General features: G+C 39.7%; 2 protein-coding genes across 2 annotated transcripts in view; both read right to left on the bottom strand.

Annotated features, from left to right (window-relative positions):
• The window catches only part of FBXO40 (F-box protein 40), a 20126-nt gene extending 13967 nt beyond the window's left edge, over nucleotides 1-6159 (bottom strand). The window contains exons 1-3 of the mRNA XM_018044230.1: nucleotides 5907-6159; nucleotides 5685-5795; nucleotides 1995-2111 (exon numbers count right to left, since the gene is read on the bottom strand). The gene's annotated coding sequence lies outside the window, so the exon portion shown is untranslated. The remainder of the gene's footprint in view (nucleotides 1-1994; nucleotides 2112-5684; nucleotides 5796-5906) is intronic.
• Nucleotides 4617-15621, bottom strand: ARGFX (arginine-fifty homeobox). The gene is given in 7 exon segments (XM_005709423.2): nucleotides 4617-4809; nucleotides 5685-5795; nucleotides 7742-7800; nucleotides 9681-9813; nucleotides 9815-10215; nucleotides 12582-12844; nucleotides 15564-15621. Coding segments are annotated over 7 exon segments (1218 nt in total).

The raw sequence follows: 15621 nt of genomic DNA, 5'->3' as shown, positions 1-15621 counted from the left end.
GAGATGCCCTTTTCTCCCAATTTCTATTTCAGTGCAGTGACTGGATCCTTATCCTCCATGGGGTTTGTCTAACTTGCCAAGACTGAGTGATCTCTCTGCATTTTGGATATCATACAGGAAGAGAAATAGGATATCAATGCTTAACACGTGTATTTATATAACATCTCATTTAATCCTCACAATAATCTTGTGAGGTGGGTATTACCATCTCCAGTTTACTGATAAGGACACTGAGGCACAAAGAAGCTTAAGTCTGTCTGACTTCAAACTCTCCTCTCCACTACATCACAGTGTCCATTGGAGATCCATACAGACCTCTGTGGTCCATCTCTATGATCAGGGGAGAATGTGAGCCCATGGCTATACTCTGTTAGGCGATAGCCTCTTTTCCTTCAGATGGGGTGCAGAAAGGTGTCTACATGTATTATCTTTCCGAATTGTAGATGCTTCACATTAGGAAACACCTTCACCCCAAGGATGATTTTTTTTGGGGGGGGGCCCTCCTCTAGAGCCATCCCATATGGTGCCCTTCTGAACAGAAACAAGATGACCATCCAGGTCCTATGCCTTCACAGTTCAGGGAAATTTTTTAGGGTTAAAAATGTTCACTTCCATTTGGAGTTTGAGATTTAAAATGAAACATCTACCAAATCAAAGCATATAGAACTTCTTCACTGTGAAAAACCTGATGGAGTTCTGTTTATGAAACAGAGTATGGTTACTTGGGTGACATTTTCCCCTTCAGTCTCCATGCCCCTATAGTTACCTTTAAATTATAGCTCCCTGTCAGAAAAGGTAATTGCCTCCTCTTAAAAATGAACTTCAATCAAGTTTGGCCAAAACACTCTCCCCCAAAATATGTTTTAAAGTTCCCCTGTCTAGGGGACACAATGCTATATAATTTATGCTTAAATAGTTGAGAGATCTACACAGAACTAGATTTTACTAATTGTACTGGATGGAGTTTAAATAGAATATGAGTAGATAGGGGCTTCCCGCGTAGCTTAGTTGGTAAAGAATCTGCCTGTAATGTGGGGGACCTGGGTTCGATTCTTGGGTCAGGAAGATCCCCTGGAGAAGGAAATGGCAACCCACTCCAGTATTCTTGCCTGGAGAATAGTAGATAGAAGGACCAAGTGCAGTACATGAGTTCAAGGGATGAATACTTCTTTAAAGAGATAGAGGAGAATTTAGAACCTGACAAAGGAGCAGAAACTATTTGATGCAAGTTTGGTGCTCTGTGGATCACTCAGAAAGGAGTAGATTAATAAGCAAAGGCAAGTCAGCTAGAATAACAGTCCTTAAAATATGATACCTAGACCAACAGAATCAGAATCACCCAGGAATTGGTTAGAAAAGTACTGTATTGGGCCCCACCAAATCAGAACTACTGAATCAGACCTACCAGCTGATTGTACTGTAAGCTCAAGTCTGAGAGCTATAAGAGCCTGATATTATGCCCCAATCACAAAGAAACTAGTGCCTGGTTACGTGGGAAGGCTTGGGAGAAAGATCTGAAAAGGCAGTTGGCAAATCTATCCATTTCTTTCCATCTCCACCACCACTGCCCAGGTCCAAGCACCATCATCTCTCATCCAGTCTGGAGCAATAGAATTATAATCTCTCTTACTCCTCCCATTTTGTGCCCCGTAATCTATATTTGTCAGCAAAAAGAGTGATTTTAACAACTTTTAACATTAGATTACTACTTCCCTGCTTAAAATCTTCAGAGGATCCCATCCTATCACAAGGAATAAGGTCCATTGTCCTTATCTTGGCCCACATGGTCCTCCCTGAGTGTCCCTTGCTTGTCTCTTTTACCTCACCTCTCTCCCTTGAGCACTTAGTTCCAGAACTTTTTGCTCATTCTTCTGTAGGAACTTTGTACTTGCTCTTTCTCCCAAGAGCATTCACCGCCTGCTCCTTAATTGCTTATGGGTTTCTTCTCCCCGTTTCGACTTTACCCTTACCTACTACTTCCACAGAGGTCTTACCTGATACCCCCAATCTGAAGTAAATTAAAGAGGGGACTCCCTGGTGGTCTGGTGGACTCTGCTTTTTCACTGCCGAGGGCACAGGTTCAATCCCTGGTCAGGCTAAGATCACGCAAGCTGTGTGGCACAACCAAAAATTAAAAATAATAAAAATAAATTAATGAACACATGTTCTGCTGGGTAATTTTTTGACAAGTTACTGAATCTCCCTAAAGCTAATGTATTCATCCATAAAATAGGCTTCATTATAACTCATAGGATTGTGTGAGGATCAAACGAGATAGAGTAGCGAATGTATCCAGTATACAGGAGTCACTAAACTGTCCTTTCTCTACCAAGCCCACTCTCACGGTCACCACCCCTGTCCAGACCTTATTTATGCCCATGGCATCACACCCACACCCCTTGGCTGACCTTTCCATTTTCAGTTCTCTCTCATTCCACTGGATCTTACATACCCCGCCAGTTTAACCATTCTCAAACCCCTATTAAAAAAAAAAATCTTTCCTCACTCCTTTATCAATGTGAATCTCCCTGCTGCTGCTGCTAAGTCGCTTCAGTCGTGTCCGACTCTGTGCGACCCCATAGACGGCAGCCCACCAGGCTTCCCTGTCCCTGGGATTCTCCAGGCAAGAACACTGGAGTGGGTTGCCATTTCCTTCTCCAATGCATGAAAGTGAAAAGTGAAAGTGAAGTTGCTCAGTCGTGTCCGACTCTAGCGACCCCATGGACTGCAGCCTACCAGGCTCCTCCGTCCATGGGATTTTCCAGGCAAGAGTACTGGAGTAGGGTGCCATTGCCTTTTTCGGTGAATCTCCCTAATTTCCCACAATTCTGGCCTCTTGTATTCTCCACAAAGGGCTTCCCAGGTGGCGCAAATGGTAAAGAACGTGCCTGCTAGTGCAGGAGATGAAGGTCGTAAGAGATGGCAGTTCGACCCCTGGGTCAGGAAGATCCCCTGGAGGAGGGCATGGCAACCCACTCCAGCATTCTTGCCTGGAGAATCCCCATGGACAGAGGAGCCTGGTGGGCTACAGTCCATGGGGTCTCAAAGAGACGGACACGACTGAGAGGCTAAGCGTGGCACAGCACTGCACACATGCTAATTTGTTTCTTATTGTTGTTCTGTTTTGTTTTAAAGGGGGAAAAAGAAACATTTTCAACTTTATTACGTTAATGTGGCCTTAACTGAACGGAAAAGACTCAGTGGACTCCAGTTATGACAGATACTCTGAATGCTGCCAGGATTGTTTGTACGACTTTACAGCACTTGTTCTTCACCCTTGCATTCATAGAATCAGAAATCTGGATCAGGCAGATAACCAGAAATCTTCTGCTCTGGAGTTTTGCAAACGTCAGTGTGCATAGGAATCACCTGAGCAGTCCTTTTAAAATGCAGTTTCTGATCTTGTAGAATGAAGGGTTATGAAAAGGGTCTAGTTTAACCTCTTCATTTTCTGCAAGAGAAACGGAAGCCCAGAGAAGGAATGTCTCATTGCCCATGCCCCCCAGAGTCTCTGACTCTGATCACACGCTTTTATTTTTTCCACTTCACCTTGATGTTTATTAAGAAATTCTGTGGAAACCACAGTACTACACAGAGCTACCCGTGTGACAACGGCCAAGGGCTTGTGGGCAGCTTAGATGATACCAGGGGCAAAGCAGGACAGAGCCTGGAAGAATGAGGAAGAGGTGGTGACCAAGGGTCACTGGCCAGAAGGTCGTGAGAAGGCATTCAGCAGGTATATTTAAATCACTGACTCAAACAAAAGAGAATGGGATTAACAGATGATAGTTTTCACATTCTTTACTACAAAGTTAGTAGACAATCAGGGTTGGTGTCAGGGAGGTATTTTTAGGCAAGGGGCCCTCCCAGCACCCCTCACATGATGTCAGCGACTAACTATTTTGCTTCCTCATGTGGCTAGCCCTGGCAATAATTATGTATTCCCGAGCTTTAACTTTAGTGGAAGTGACAAGGTCAAGAGTTTAAGAACAGAGATTAACTGTTAAGCTATTAACCAGCCAATTAATTTGTTACCTTAATTATACATTGTTAATCTGTTTCCCTGCTGTGGAGATATTTAATTTTAGGGAAAGAAAATGTATGAAGTTAAATATTCAAATAATTCCTTTGCCTCTTGAGATTTTAACACAACCAGTTGGCCAAGGAAAATTCCCACATGTGGTCCCATAATCCTGGGCTTTCAGGCTATGATTTCAGCCCTTTCACTATACCCTAAAAACCATCCTCCCCTAAATCACCATTTACAGTTCTCTACCTACACTAGAAATCTATCTTTAAACTTTCTAGTTATTTAATTAGCTAGTTAATTCTCATGACTGGCTCTTGTATTACTAGTGTCAGTATTTTAAATTTCTGTTTTGTATTGGCCAAGAAAATGCAAACTGGCCGGATTATTTAGCAGTAGCTCTGAGTCAACTGGTCGTTATTGCTAAGCTAACACACCATTTTGCTAGGACAGTATTCAGTATACACCTTGAAAACTTTGGTGCTCCAGAAACCTTGACAAAATTAAATGAAGTGAGGCAGTTATACACAGTGCATTTGATTGTACCTAGCAAACAGGCATAATTATAACCCAGACACTGATAGCAAAGTTATGGGATGCATCTGGAGGTTACAGAGGCTGGCAGGAAGGAACCAGGCATTAGGGTGTCTGGTGGTAGATCTCCTTTTCCTGGCATTGGTGGCATTAGCCAGTACACTGCAAAGTTCAGAGTGTGCAGAATCATTTTTGCTGCACAGGCCACTTCCCAGGATGTCCTTGGCTGAACTTTTAACTCTATCACACTAAGCGAGGTCCAGAGGAAAACAGGAAAATAAACACTGCACCCTTCTCCCTGCCAATTTGTTTGTACATGCAACATTATGAAATTATTCCCAAAGCTGGAAATAACCTGTCTACACTTTACAGGGTTTGATACTTTAAGTATCATTAATCATTTTACTTTTGTCCCTCAGGATGTGCAAATTTCAAGTTTGTGACAATTTTTGTTTTACCTGCCTGTAGAAGTTTTTCAACTTGTGAAATACTTTCACTTCTATTCCACAAATGTATTTGGATTCAAGAGAGCTGAGAAGGAATGAGTCATGTTTAGGAAATACTGTTAAATAAAAACAGGTTTTAAACTCTGCAGGCAGAATTTTTAAAATATATGCAGTAAATACAATTGTGCTAAATTATCCAGTAGTGTCACAGGTGATGAAATTTAAAGTACACGAGAATGACTTGCAATTAACACTGTGAATGTTGGTTGGGGAAAGATCACACATTTGGACTTCAGAAAACAGAAATTCTGGGTCTGGGCCTTTTATCTGTTTTATCACCACTTCCTCCCCCTCCCCTATCTTGAACCCCCATCAATACTGTGTAACCTTAAAGACACCACATAACTACTATGGTTGATTGCAGAAGAAAGAACCTAAGCTGTTAGAAAGCAGGTAATCTCCTAGTCTAAGATTTTAGATTCAAAGCAGGAGTTCACATATGAAATGAAAGCAGAGTTTCACTGTCTGAGCCAACCTTTTCTCCCTCATATGTAACTAATTTGTTTTAACAACCCTCTTGCTCAGAGCAAAAATGTGATGGGCAGCTCAGCCTCTGCGTCCACATTCACCATTCTAAATTCCCCCTTGATGAGCCTGCCCGCATCTAGAAAGCTTACCTTGCCGGCACGGGCTGAGTCAGCACGTGCTGCACCCGCGTCCCTTGGTTGTGAGCAGGCAGACTGCCGGAGGTGGCTGGGCGCGCATCGGCTGCTGCAGAGGACCGAATTCTGTCGTGGAGGTAGGGAAAGGAGAAAAAACTTCAACAGAAATAGTCCAAGTGCTTCGAAGTTAAAAATAAAACTATATCACAAGGGCCAATGTGACCAGGCTCAGCTTACGATTTTTTTTCTTTCTCCTGTATTTATCAACGCTCTGTCTCTGCTGGAGAGGCAGTCACAGGGGAAGCCGGAAGGCAAATGGGGTTTTGTATCAGTGGGTTTTCTTTCCCTTGAGGAAGGAGGAAAATCCTTTTAAGAAGGGTAATTTTCAAGGCCAGAGCAGCCTCTCCGAGTCCTGTGCATAGGGTTGGCAGATCCAGCTGTGCTCCCTGTGGCTGGTGGAGCACTCAGGACAGGCTGCTGCTCTAATTATAACCGTGCTTTGCACTTAAACCTGTCACTGGCTGAGGCAGCAACTTGTGAAAGTGACATGTGGTCCTCTGTTTCTCCTATTTCTTGTCTTGACAAGGAAGTGGCTGTCCTCTCCCAGCCCTCTTCCTTCCCCGGTGGTTGGGAAAGGAAGAGTTTATAATTCAGAAATCAGGCATAGTTTAAGTCCAGTGTGAGAAAACTCTAGAGGTGGTAGGAGGCTTAGCTATTACTTAGTTCAACTCTCTCTTTTTCACAGTTGAGGAGGCAGAGATTTAGAGAAAGTAAATTTTGCCTAGATCTTCTAGCGCTACATTGAACAAAAGGGTTGAGCGGTTATCTCGTAACTTGTTTTTTAGATATGTTCATTTGCGTTGTATTCTACCTATAAGTGATACGATGTGGGATTTGCCTTTCTCTTTCTGACTCATTCCATTTAGTATGATAATCTCTAGGTCCATCCTTGTTGCTGCAAATGGCACTCTTTCATTCTTTTATGGCTGAGTAATATTCCATTGTGTATAAAGATATAGATAGTGCTGCTATGAATATTGGAGTGCGTGTATCTTTTCTAATTGGTACTTTTGTTTTTTCTAAATGTGGACCCTAGAGTGAGTTGGTAGTTCTATTTTTAGTGTTTTAGGGGACCTGCATTTTGTTTTCCACAGTGGCTGCACTGATTTACATTCCTACAGTGTTCAAGGGTTCTCTTTTCTCCATATTCTCTCTAACAAGTTATTTGTAAATTTTTTGATGATGGTCATTCTGACACATATGCTCTCTCATTGTGATTTTGATTTGCATTTTTCTAATAGTTAGCTATGTTGAACATCTTTTCATGTGCCTGTTAGCTGTATGTCTCTTTGGAGAAATGTCTACTCAGGTCTTCTGAACATTTTTTGATTGGGTTGTTATTTTGATACTGAGTTGTTTAAGCTGGTGTATATTTTGGATATTAACACTTGGTTGGTCACATCATTTGCAAATTTTTTCCCATTCCATAGATTGTCATTTTGTTTTGTGGTTTCTTTTTCTGTGCAAAATTTTTAGGTCACAACTGCTAATTTTTGCTTTTTTTCCCCTTTTGCCTTAGGAGATCAAAGACAATATTGCTATGATTTATGTCAAAGGATGTTTTGCCTATGTTCACTTCTAGGAGTCTTATGGTTTCAAATATTTCATTTAGGTCTTTAAGGCATTTTGAATCTATTTTTATATATGGTGTGAGGGAATGTTTTAATCTCATTGTTCACATATAGCTGTGCAGTTTTGGTATCAGGCTAATACTGGTCTCACAGAATGAGTTAGGAAGTATTCTGTTTTCTGGAAGAATTTGTAAAGAATTGTTAATTCTTTAAACATTTAGTAGAACTTAGCAATAATACCACCTGGCCCTAGACTTTTCTTCATGGAAAGTTTTTAATTGCTAACTTAATCTATTTGCTAGTTAAAGCTCTATTCCCAGCATTTATATTTCTTATTGAGTCAAATTTGGTATTTTGGTCTTCCTAAGGATTTGCCCACTTTATCAAGTTATCTAATTTGTTATATAAAATTTTAAAGTTATATAATTGTTCATAATATACCTTATAGTACAGAAGTCTTCGTACCTTCTCCTCATTTTTGCTGTGAAATTAAAACTGCTCTAAAAAATAAGACCATTAAAAATCAAAAGTAATTTAAAAAGAATTTAAAAACCTCACAAATTAAGGGCACATGTCTCTCCCCTAGATCTGAAGTCTTGTTCTGCAAGATCCCTGTGATGGCCCAGAATGTGATGGTATCAGGACATTCAAACCTGCTACTCTCACTATCCCTATTAGTTTCCCCCAGTATAGGCTGATCCAGTTATTGTTATTATATGCTACCAAATTATTCACATTATAATTTCTCCCATGCTTAATTAATTACTTAGAAATTCTCTTTTACTTTATAAATGGAGAGAGAGGTCAGAATTTCTAAGTAAATTACTTTTTGATCAAAGAATGCTATTTGTATGTTATTAATTCATTTGAGTTTGTTAAGATTTGATTTATGGTCTAATATTAGTCATTATGTGCTTGAAAAGAATGTGTATTCTCTACCAGTTGAATGAAAAAATCTACATACTTTCATTAAACCGAGCTTATTGACTATGTAGTTAAAATCTCTACCCATATGAAATTCTTATCCACTTATCCTGTGGATAAAATCATCTATTATGATTAGGCATTTCAGTTTCCCCAAGAATTTTTATTAATTTTTAATAAAATTGATATATTTGAGGAATATGACAAATGTACAAATTCATTTGTGTACAAATGACTCATTTGAAGAGACCCTGATGCTGGGAAAGATTGAAGGTGGGAGAAGGGGACGACAGAGAATGAGATGGTTGGACGGCATCACTGACTCAATGGACATGAGCCTGAGTCAACTCCAGGAGTTGGTGATGGACAGGGAGGCCTGGCGTGCAGCAGTACACGCGATCTTAAAGGGTTGGACACGACTAAGCGACTGAACTGACTGAGTGATACACACTCAGAATTATTATATTTTTCAGATTAATTGTTCCTTTTATTCTTTGTTTAATATACTTTTACTTCCAACAAAATGTTTTGCCTTAAAGTTTAATTTAACATACATAGCTATGCCAGCCTCCCTACTATTAAAAAAGGTTGATTTTGAGATCTTATTCTTTATAGGCTTTTATAGCTGTAGATTTCTTTCTAAGTACCAATTATAAGCATCATCCCATAAGTTTTGGTATATTGTGGTTCTGTTTTCATTCATCTTTGCATATGTCCTAATTTTCCTTCTGATTTCTTCTTTATCCATTGGTTATTTAGGAGTGCCTTTTAATATCCATATGTTTGCAAATTTCCTGAATTTCTTCTATTATTGATTTCTAATTTCATCCCATTGTGTTTGGAAAACATGCTTTATATGATTTTAGCCCTGTTAAATTGATTATTTTATGGCTTCAAATGCCTTTTATTCAAAACATCTTCAATGTCCATTATTCAAGTTATTAAGTTTTCAGTACAAAGTTCTTAATTTTCTTAGTTAATTCCTAGACAATTTATATTTTTCATTGAGGTTCTCATTTTGTTATGTGTTTCTTTATTATTGGTTTGAGAATCACTATAATTTTTTTATGCTAACCATGTAGCTAGAAAACTTGCTTAGCTGTCATTTGAAATGTGAGTTTATAAACCTGCTGCCATTAAAAGTGGATGACCCTTAGAGGCTGTTGACCTTTTAAAAAGTCAAAGGTAGTTTTGGGAAGAGGGAATTTTGAAGTCTCATTGGCCATCTGTGGGTCTGGAAAGGCCTCTCCAGCAAGAGTCACAGGGCTGATTGTATAGTACTGAGCTATATTTGAGGGAAACTCCCTAGTTTTTACAATATTTCCATGGAAATCAAAGTAACACTGGGCCAAATATTTGGGTTAAAAACAGACAAATGAAAGAGCATGCAAGAAGATCCTTTTTCTATACTGTCTGATATTTATTAGTACTTGGATCAGAGAAACCCAAAGTGCACCATAATGGAGGGGTTCTGGAATTCCAGGCTGTCCTGTGGACTATAGACTGCAAAGCTCCAGCTTGTCACGCTGAAGTAGGTCTGCTCAGGAAATAAACCTACAGCTGAATCAGCAAAGACTATAAGAGAAGAACTCTATTATTTAGAGATACTGATATAGAGAATAGAAGGAAGAGTTGGTGATGTCATCCTCATCAGGAAAACTGTACAGTTCCATGATTTGGGTGATGTCAAATGCATCAGAGTACAAAGCAGGAACTGAGGCCACTAGCCTCTCCAATTGAGGATCTTGCATTTGGACATCACTTGTAGGAATCTCCATGATCATAGAGTCCCCTGCCCAGGGGAAAGGGTCTAAGGGCTGAGATGAGAAGGAGTTATAGGAATCTGAAACTTCAAGGAGAAAAGAATGAGGGCTGGTTGATGCTGTGGGCACATCCTTGGCTGGAAGGACCTGGCTTGGTGGCTTTAGTGATTGCTGCTCTTGCTGCTGCTGCTGCTTCTTCATTTTGAACCGCCGGTTCCTGAACCAAATCTGGAGTGGGGAAAGAGAGGAAATTATGGTCTGTTACTGGAGAAGGGGTTTGAGGCTTTTCCTGAGTCAAAAAATTCATATTGTAACTCTCATGTTCTCTCCAAGTCACTATGATACTGAGTTCTGAGAAAGCAGAGGTAGGTAAGAATGGAGTCAATAGTAACCGTGAGGGATCTGGGCTGGGCCCCGGAAGAAAAAGAAACAAAGAAAGTATTTTTCAGAGCTTGTGCTGGGAGCTCAGAGAAAAGGTCCTGAACTCTAGAAAAGCAAAGGAGAGGTGCAGAATTCGAACTGAAGGATTTTCAAAGACTATTAGAAGGCTTCTACGGTGAGATATTAAGAAGAGGTGGCAAGAATACATAGAAAAACTGTACAAAAAAGATCTTCACGACCCAGATAATCACTATGGTGTGATCACTCACCTAGAGCCAGACATCCTGGAATGTGAAGTCAAGTGGGCCTTAGAAAGCATCACTACAACAAAGCTAGTAGAGTTGATGGAATTCCAGTTGAGCTATTCCAGATCCTAAAAGATGATGCTGTGAAAGTGCTGCATTCAATATGCCAGCAAATTTGGAAAACTCAGCAGTGGCCATGGGACTGGAAAAGGTCAGTTTTCATTCCAATCCCAAAGAAAGGCAATGCCAAAGAATGCTCAAACTACCTCACGATTGCATTCATCTCACACGCTAGTAAAGTAATGCTCAAAATTCTTCAAGCCAGACTTCAACAGTACATGAACTGTGAACTTCCAGATGTTCAATCTGGATTTAGAAAAGGCAGAGGAACTGCTAATATCCGATGGATCATCGACAAAGCAAGAGGGTTCCAGAAAAACATCTATGTCTGCTTTATTGACTATGCCAAAGTCTTTGACTGTGTGGATCACAATAAACTGCGGAAAATTCTTCAAGAGATGGGAATACCAGACCACCTGACCTGCCTCTTGAGAAACCTATATGCAGGTCAGGCAGCAAGAGTTAGAACTGGACATGGAACAACAGACTGGTTCCAAATAGGAAAAGGAGTACGTCAAGGCTGTATATTGTCACCCTGCTTGTTTAACTTATATGCAGAGTACATCATGAGAAATGCTGGGCTGGATGAAGCACAAGATGAAATCAGGATCGCTGGGAGAAATATCAGTAACCTAAGATATGCAGATGACACCACCCTAATGGCAGAAAGCAGAGAACTAAAGAGACTCTTGATGAAAGTGAAAGAGGAGAGTGAAAAAATTGGCTTTTTAAAGCTCAACGTTCAGAAAACTAAGATCATGGCATCTGGTCCCATCACTTCATGGCAAATAGATGGGGAAACAGTGGAAACAGTGGCTGACTTTATTTTGGGGGTCTCCAAAATCACTGAAGATGGTGACTGCAGCCATGAAATTAAAAGACACTTGTTCCTTGGAAGAAAAATTATGAACAACCTAGACAGCATATTTAAAAGCAGAAACATTACTTTGCCAACAAAGGTCCATCTAGTCAAGGCTATGGTTTTTGCAGTGGTCATGTATGGATGTGAGATTTGGACTATAAAGAAAGCTGAGGGCTGAAGAATTGATGGTTTTGAACTGTGGTGTTGGAGAAGACTCTTGAGAGTCCCTTGGACTGCAAGGAGATCCAACCAGTCTATCCTAAAGGAGATCAGTCCTGGGTGTTCATTGGAAGGACTGATGTTGCAACTGAAACTCCAATACTTTGGCCACCTGATGGGAAGAACTGACTCATTGGAAAAGACTCTGATGCTGGGAGAGATTGAGGGCAGGAGGAGAAGGGGACAACAGAGGATGAGATGGTTGGATGGCATCACCAACTCAATGGACATGGGTTTGGGTGGACTCTGGGAGTTGGTGATGGACAGGGAGGCCTGGCGTGGTTCATGGGGTCACAAAGAGTTGGACGCGACTGAGTGATTGTACTGAACTGAACAGTGAACAATATTGTAACAAAAACTTGGGGGCTCAGCAGACTCAAAGGTTGGAGTTGTTGTCTGTTGCTAATGTTGTGAATAAATGATTGCAGGGTTTTGCTAGAGAAGACCCTAAATGAGAGTGTGTCTGGATGACGGCATTTCTCTCATATGAATTCTGTCATGCCTCTGGAGTTCCAATTCCAGTGATACCTACATGCATTATCTCTATAACCCAGCCACTTTGCTCCAAAACCTCAGTTTTCCTCATCTTTTAAACCAGATGATAATAAAGCCAACATGTATTAATACAGCGTGCCCAGCTCAGTACTAGCACACAGCAGGGACTCAATAAATGAAGTGTTACTGTTTTACGGAGGGAGTTTCCAGGCTGAACAGTAGAATGTTATTTGAATGAGGGTTCAAAGCACATCTCCGATGATCAGACAGACCTTTACTGTTGACTCTGGTAGATTGAGTTTTAAAGCAAGTTCTCTCTGGAGGTTTTTATCTGGAAACATGTTGCAGCTAAACAGAGCCTCCAACTCCTTATACTGTGTGTGGGTGAACGAGGTGCGTTCATGACTCTTCTTCCATTTTGCTGTGGAGCAAGAGATAGAGAGGAGGTGGTCACGTAACACAATTCCCTTCTCACTCAAATCTCCCAGGACACCACCGCTGTGAATTTCCCGTGACTTCTGTCCCCTCAACCAGGCTTGGAATCCAGATTAAGTAAGTTCCCTGGTCTTGACTCTAGGATGCTGAGTCCTGTGATATTTAGTTTGTTCCTGTTGGGAAATGTTACCTCTTTACCTTTCTCTGTACTCAGTTCTGTCTGTCCTGCCTAACCTCAGGGCAGCAGACAGTGGTCTCCCTTGTCTTCTGTCCCACACTTTGCTTCTTTTAGAAACTGAGAAGGAACCTCATGTTCCCTACACCTGAATATATAACACATTCTTCAAAATGGTTTCCTCTTTTTATTTATTTATCAGAAACCTAGTCTATCTAATTTGGAAAATGGGATTTTTCTTCTCCAGGCTTTATGAAGATCTATTCCTTCCTCTGGGAAGAGGTTCATAGAAAAGAGATATAACTAAAGATGTGGAGACAATTGAAAAACTATGAAATATTTTTTTTTAATGGCAATGGAGAGAAGGAAATTTTCTAAGAACACATGATTAAGAAAATTTGCTGAAAAAGAGCTGCGGACACCGAATAGACTAATAACAACCACCCCAAAACATAGGTAAGTTATAGAATTCAAGCCAATGCTGTGCTAATTCTCCTGTTATATGCCCATTTCAGTACAAGGAGGAAATCTTCACTCGGGCCTCATTTATGTATTTGAAGTTCCTAACATCAATACTAAAATCAGACAAGAATAAACACTACCAATAAAACTATAAGACTAACTCCGGGAGTTGGTGATGGACAGGGAGGCCTGGCATGCTGCGATTCATGGAGTCACAGAGTCGGACACGACTGAGCGACTGAACTGAACTGAACACCACTTATGACCATACATGGAAATACCTTTTATAAAATGTATTAATATAATCACATATTTGTTGTTGTGTTGTTGTTTAGTCACTAAGTCGTGTCTGACTCTTCTGTGACCCCATGGATTGTAGCCCACCAGGCTCCTCTGTGTCCATGGGATTTCCCAGGTAAGAATACTGGAGGGGGTTGCCATTTCCTTCCCCAAGGGATCTTCAATCTTTCTGACCCAGAGTTGGAAGCTGAGTCTCCTGCATTGGCAGATGGATTTTTTACCGCTGAGCCACCAGGGAAGCACAATCACATATATAAATGTACATATGCCTAAACTTATAGTATCTAATTTAATTTTAAAGTTCATATACAAGTATTTTAAATCAAATATAGAAAATATTGAGCTTCCTAGTTGACACTAGTTACAAAGAGTCCACCTTCCAATGCAGGAGATGCAGGAGACCTGGGTTTGGTCCATGGGGTGGAAAGATCATCTGGAGTGGGAAGTGGCAACCCTCTCCAGTATTCTTGCCTGGAAAATTCCATAGACAGAGGAGCCTGGCGGGCCAAAGTCCATGGAACTGCAAAGAGTCGAACATGACTGAGCACAGCACAGCATATAAAGTATTAATTTATAAATATTTATTTTTCTACTCACAGTTTACAAAACTATTCAAACTGTTTGCATTTACCTTAAATAGCCATGTCTTCATTGACACTCTGATCCTATTAATTAAATAGTGTAGTTTTACCAGGCACATAGTCTTTACTTTGAAATAAATTTTTTTGTGATACAGCACTTTTGTAATGTGTTTGTAAAATGCTATTACTAGAAATTTCATTTTAAGTTACGAGAAACTTATATAATATTAAGATAACTGTTTTGCCCCAACATTCATCCTGTAGGGTATATCTGATCTCTACAACTTACTAGTTACCATATTTAAAACAAGGAAATGTTTTGTTCATGCATTTGGGTAAGTCGTGTATGGAACTAGTACAAGATTGAAGCCATCTTTGTTCCCCAGCCACTTAATTATTCTCTAGAGTTGTTCTGTATACTGCTGTAGCCACTACTCAACACAGCTATCAAACACATAAATGTACCTAGCTCTACCAAGGTACTGAATTTTTGATTTTATTGAATTTTAGCTTAAACTTTAAATGCTGATATTTAATCCAGTTATTGGGAAGCTTTTTAGTATGCTTAGAACAGCTTGCATATGTGACTATACTCTTTCAACTGTAAATTTTATGAATTCTAAATTCAGAGTATTTCTGATGAAAATTTAGCATTTAGATTGTGATATGCCAATAAGTACAAATTATTCACTGGATTTCAAAGTTTTGATATGAACAAAAGAATGTAACTATCTCATTGGACTACATTTTGTCTGTTTAGCAAAACGATGTTATGTGTTAAGATGTGAAATCTCATATATATAATATCAGATTTTTAATTATGTGTTAAAAATAAAAGTAAAGGCTTTAAATTTATTATCTCTTTGTATATTAAACATAAATATAAAAGTAAATTAAATAAAAAGCTCATAGGTAATAAAATGGAAAAGATTAACCTTTGTGTATATGTTTAACTTTTTACATACTCTTAAATTATTATCAGCTTGCTCTGTGTTTTTTGTAATGTTACCCCTTTTAGTAAGTCTATAACATTTTTTTTTTTGCCTTAAAGATTTATGCCTATATCCTGAAATTCTTCTGAAAACTCATTTCTGTACTTATCAAATGGATCTTGGAGCTGTTGATTGTGGCTCTTCCCAATTATCTGTGCACAAAGATTCAGAAGGAAGATAGCAGGTAATTATCAGGGCTTAAGTCAAGGAGGAAACCACCACCCCCTCCCCAAACATCAATAAGGATACACTGTAAAGTTCAGAACATTCTGAGAAAAGCCATCTGTGAAAAGATGCTTTTAGACCTACAAAAGTTGAAATAATCCATCACCAGCCGATCTGTACTATAGGATATGTTATAGGTCAT

Source organism: Capra hircus, chromosome 1 (genome assembly GCF_001704415.2).
Source record: "Capra hircus breed San Clemente chromosome 1, ASM170441v1, whole genome shotgun sequence".
In the NCBI taxonomy this organism is placed as follows: domain Eukaryota; kingdom Metazoa; phylum Chordata; class Mammalia; order Artiodactyla; family Bovidae; genus Capra; species Capra hircus.
The sequence above is the reverse complement of the archived record's forward strand: the minus strand, read 5'-3'. Positions and strand labels throughout refer to the sequence as shown.